The sequence below is a fragment of the Aegilops tauschii genome, chromosome 6, assembly GCF_002575655.3.
Source record: "Aegilops tauschii subsp. strangulata cultivar AL8/78 chromosome 6, Aet v6.0, whole genome shotgun sequence".
Lineage (NCBI taxonomy): Eukaryota > Viridiplantae > Streptophyta > Magnoliopsida > Poales > Poaceae > Aegilops > Aegilops tauschii.
The window spans coordinates 12,227,140-12,232,359 of NC_053040.3; the positions used below are offsets into that span (position 1 = coordinate 12,227,140).

Here is a 5,220-nt window from a genome sequence, read left to right on the forward strand (position 1 = left end):
AGGCCATCCCGTGCCAGCCCCATGGAACATTTTTAAGCATTTTGTTTTGTTTTTACATTTAATCCTTGAACATTTAAGAATAATCTTGATGTTTTTTTGAAATTCATGAATATTTTTAAAATCCACAAACATATTGAAACTTCACGAGTATTTTTCAAGTCTATGACCATTTTTACATTTGCTATCCTTTTTTCAAATTTGCACACTATATTTCAGACCCACAAATGTTTTCTAAATCCGTGAACACTTTTAAACATTTATGTTTTTAAATTTGCAACATTTGAAAAAAAACAACTTTTGATTTAACAAACTTTTTCATTAAAATAAATAATATTTGATCTTTCTAAGCTAACACTGGAGTGAGCGGAAAACAATATAAGAGAGCGTTAAAAAAACTAAGCGAGAGAGTGGAACTGAGTGAGCTTTAGCTTCCTAAGCTGCCGCATATGAGCATTACAGCAACAATTTCAGCGTGAAATATGAGCTCCCGCGTGGCTGAAACATGCAAGGACACTACAACATTGGTGACACCGTGGCCGAATCGTGCAAGGACACTACAACCACTCACTGAACAACTTCACTCTCCTCTCAAAACAAATACCGTCTTCGACAGCAGTTCAAAATGATATACAAATGAAAACAAAACACACCGTCGGAACATAACTAAAACCCAAGCCGACGCAGATAAAACTAGAACCAAACAACCGACCGCAACAACATTATAGAGAAACAAAAAGAAGTTAAACCCACTAGTGAAAAAAAACGGCACGCGTTACCCTCTACTAGTGTGGAGTGAGTAGCAAGCAAATCAAGGAACCACCAGCACAACCAACCAACAGTGTATATATATTGCTTAAATCATCCAGATACAACAGCCCAGTTAACTAACTGTAAAACAAAAGAATTCCCATCATAACACTTCTTCAGGTAAACAAGTGGGTACACAACAGCAATCAAGAGTACATGCAGAACATGTAGAAGAAACTCAAAACAAACTGCAATCACAATCATCTCATCTTCCTTCCTACTCTACCAGCAACACCTTTTCTTTCTTTACACATGCTTCTCTCTCCTCCCTTCCTTTTCTCTCTTTCCCTCTCCTCTTATGTTACAAAGGCCCACAGCACTGATTTCTTCTCAGCTCAGCTCAGCTCCTGAACCCGAAGTTGGTCCACCGCCTGCCTCCGGCACCGTCCTTCTTGGCGCCCCGCGCAGCACCACCGGACCCAAACAGGTTCTCTAGCGACTTCTGCTTCCGGTTCCGGGACCGCCCAGCCTCCTTCAGCAGCTCCGCCAGCCGCTTCTTCTCGTCCTCCACGTCCGGGTTCGCCGTGCCCAGCTTCTCCTCCCGCACCTTCAGCACGTGCTCCAGGATCTCGATCGCGTCTTCCACCCTGATGGATCATCATAAACCAAGTGTCAGGTCATGGAAAAGATACAAGTGACGGATATGGATCATCTAACAGGAAGGACAGGGAACATGGATTAAAATCATTTTGTATACATAACTCACTAGCATGAAGCGACATGTGGGCAACTAGATGATGGACCACTAAAATAAAAGATGCCCTCAGATGGCAGGAATGACCAACCGATAATTCAGCAAGCAATCTCTTGGCTGTGTGCAATTTAAATTAGGTAGCCCACCCCCACCCACCGGCCCGTTCAACATTTAACAAAGCATCATAACTTACAAGACACAAGTGGAACCCCACATGTTCATCTCTTCAGAGAGCAGAACAAAATCAGCTCCATTACTCCTACAGCTGTAAACAACGAGTGCTAGATGCTGCTACAAGCATATGTGTAACCCTGGAGACCCCAAATGTATTTTGCACACCGTTAATTCAACAGAGGCGGTCGTGCTGATGCCAAGATCACAGGGGAAATGCAACTGTGTATTAAAGTGACAAAGCTGGGTCATATAGGACTGACGGAATAACAAAACCACAAATGTAGATGTTTACTTAGGCCTAAATTCAACAGTCCCAATAACAGGTCCACTGCATATGTTAGTTTGGAAATCATGGGTCACTTGCCATTAATTTAGACCAATTTGGGTAACTCATTAGCTTGCAGCAACATGTGGGTGTCTAGATGGTGGACCACTAAGACAGAATGATGCCCTCACATGGAAGTGAAGATCAACGCATGATTCGTCAAGCAATATATCGGTTGTTTGCAATTAAATTAAGCAACCTGGCATAGAATAATTAAATCTAGCCACCCACCATATTAAAGATGTTAGAAACCATTAGAACTTCAAAGTACAACCTACTGCTCATGCCTTCAGATATAGCACAATAAAACCATGGGGCATGGGCGTTAATCTACAGATGTAAACAATGAGAAGAAGATACCCTTACAGGCATATGGTAACCATTTAGAGATCATACATGCATTATACTACAAGATATGATTAGGTTCCGAATAAAATGGCTGGGGGTTGCAGAAGAATCCAGTTTGTGTTCTCAAGACATACCTTCCCATGGCATCATAGATCGCAGCAAGGTTGCTGTACACGCCAAGAGTATCAGGATGAGAGGCACCACACTCCTGCTCTAGAACTGCCCGTGCTTCTTCAAACAGCTGTGCAGCCTCATCAATCTTGAACAGCTGTACGCAAGCTAGCCCCATCTGGTTCAGCAGAACACCGAAAAAGGCTGACTTCCTTTCCCCGCTGGCCCTCAATTTGGAAACCGCGCTCTCGAACGAGTTCCTTGAATCAGCATACCTCCCTATCATGTAGTACAACACACCCATTTGTGCTTCGATCCCAGCAACAGTGCTCCACTGCCCTGGTGAGTCCTCAAGCAACTTCAGTGCCCTCTGAAGAAGCTTTAAGGCCTCATCAAGATCTCCAAGCGCCTCATAGATGGCAGCAATCTCCATTAGGCCTCCAGCAACCTCGTCAGGGGCAGCACCAGGCGCGGGCTTCGCATAGACACGGAGAGCATTCTCGCAGTAGGATTTGGACTCACGGAGCTTCCCTGTGCGGTGATAGAGATCAGCAAGGCGGACGAAGACAGATGCCACTGAAGGGTGGTCGTCACCACGGGCAGACTTGAGGACAGTCAAGGCCTTCTGGTAGGAGAAGACAGACTCGTCGAAACGAGCAAGGGCCAGGTAGGTGTTGCCTATCGCGACATCGATCGTGGCAACCTCGACATCGCGTCCATTGGCAACCATGGTCATGGAGGCCAGCACAAGGTGCTCCAGGGCGCCGTCATAGTCACCCTTGGCATCCAGGATAAGGGCCATCAGACGGCGATCGGAGGCTTCCTCGAGGGATGCGGGGGCGCTGTGCTCCCGGTGGATCTCAAGGGCTTTGCGGCACAGCTTCTCTGCCTCATCGAACTGCAGAGCTTGCACATGCGCTTCCGCCAGATACCTGTCATCGTACAAGAGCAACGCATTTGTTATTTTGGTCTTTGTCTGTGATTTTCGTAGGTGTTTGCTGTGATCTTAATGCCAATTTTTGCAGAGATCCGCGGCAACATAAAACTAAAACTAAAGGCAGTGAAAAAAGGTGAGATTTTTCTTTTGACGAGTAAAACTGGAGGAGGTGGAAGCAACGGAGAGGGAGATCTAGATCGAGAAACGGCGGCTGACCTGCAGGTCTCGGCGACGCGGGGGTCGCGGTCGCCGAGCGCGGCCATCTGGATCTCGAAGCCCTTGCCGTAGCAGGCGATGGACTCGTCCATGCGGCCGAGCATGGCGTGGGTGTCGCCGAGCTGCATCCAGCCGGAGAAGGCGGCGAGCGCCCACTCCTCCCCCTTGCGCTCATCCACCACCTGCTCCTCCTCCGGCTGCGGCACCTCCTCGCCCTCGGCCGCGGGGGCCGGCGGGGTGACGACGGCGACGGCGCGCTCGAGCACGGGGACGGCGTCGGCGTGCCGGCCGAGGCCGCAGTGGATCGCGGCGGCGACGTGGAGGCTCATGGCGAGCTCGAGCTCGGCGCCCTCGCCGCGGCGCTCGAGCGCGCGGGCCGCGCGCTCGGCGAACTCGAGCGCGCGCGCCGCGCCGCCGCCCTCGCCGGACACCATGGCGTCCCGCGCCTGCTTGAGCAGGAAGGGCCCCAGATCCGGGTTGTCCAGCGCCGCCTCGTCCGTCGCCTCCGGGTGCTGGCCCTGCCCGAGCGACTTCCGCGCCGGCTTGCCGACCGCGCGGGACGCGGACGAGGGGGACGGCGACGGCGGCGCCCGCCTCGGCAGCGGCGAGGAGAGCCGCCGCGGCGCCGGCGCCGCGGCCGGCGGCGACGCGTCCGCTGCGGCGAGCCCCGGCATGGTCGCGTGGGGAGGGAGGGTGGGTGGGTGGGCGGAGGGTCGGGGAGGGTGGGTGGACTAGAAGAGGAGGCGAGCTGCCATTTGCGGGGTGGGATCTGCGCTAGCTGTGCTGGTTCTTGCTTGACAGGGAAGACTTGAAGAGGCCGCACTGCGGTGGCGCCGTGATGGCAACGGGATGCTTGCCTGGCGTCATGATGGCTCCTCCCCGCCGTCCAATCCATGATCAAGCGACGATCGACGGCTGCGATCGATCGAAACTCTAACTCTGACATATGATGATCTGGAAATTCTCATCTGGCAAAGATGTTTTTGTTTCGGCTTTGCTGCGTCGAAGGCGAACGGAAATTTGCGAAATTGTGGTTGATTCTCTCGGCTATCGATTCTCTTGTTGTGGAATCGCCTTATTTGATTGATGGCGCTGCTGGGAGAACCAAAGAAGAAATCTCTGATAAATGAAGATCGGAAAAAACAGGTCGACGTTTCTTAATATCTTGAAAAGAACAGACTTTTAGATGATTACTTTTTGGTGTTGGCATTTTTCATCTTCTAATAAACGAAATACTACTGAATGCTCTTTTTTGGAATGTTAGGGGCATAGCTGCCCCTGGTGGAAACCTTTAATTGTTGTTGCAATGTTAAGTTTCAGAGTAATATTAAGGATTTTAGAATTATTACAATTTATGTCTCGCCTTTCAAGGGAGGAAAAAGAAGCCTTTATATCTGAGTTGTATAGCATGTTGATAGACGTTTCCACTCCCACCCTTATAGGTGGAGATTTTAACCTCATTAGGTGTTCTAGAGATAAGAGTAATTGTGTCATTAACCACAAATGGGGTGACAATTTCAATGGCTGGATTGAAATTTTGAGGTTATTATAGGTTAAACTTTTCGGTAGGGATTTACTTAGACCAATAATCAGGCTGACTTAATTATG

At 49.5% G+C, this 5,220-nt stretch overlaps 1 protein-coding gene across 1 annotated transcript; it reads right to left on the minus strand.

The window, feature by feature from the left end:
• Positions 1–827: 827 nt before the first annotated feature.
• On the minus strand, positions 828–4,422 carry LOC109768985 (protein KINESIN LIGHT CHAIN-RELATED 1). The gene is made up of 3 exons (XM_020327723.4): positions 3,613–4,422; positions 2,483–3,391; positions 828–1,394 (listed from the first exon to the last, which is right to left on the minus strand). The coding sequence occupies exons 1-3, from the start codon at positions 4,284–4,286 to the stop codon at positions 1,148–1,150; spliced, it is 1,830 nt and encodes a 609-aa protein (XP_020183312.1). The 5' UTR covers positions 4,287–4,422; the 3' UTR covers positions 828–1,147.
• Positions 4,423–5,220: the final 798 nt, after the last annotated feature.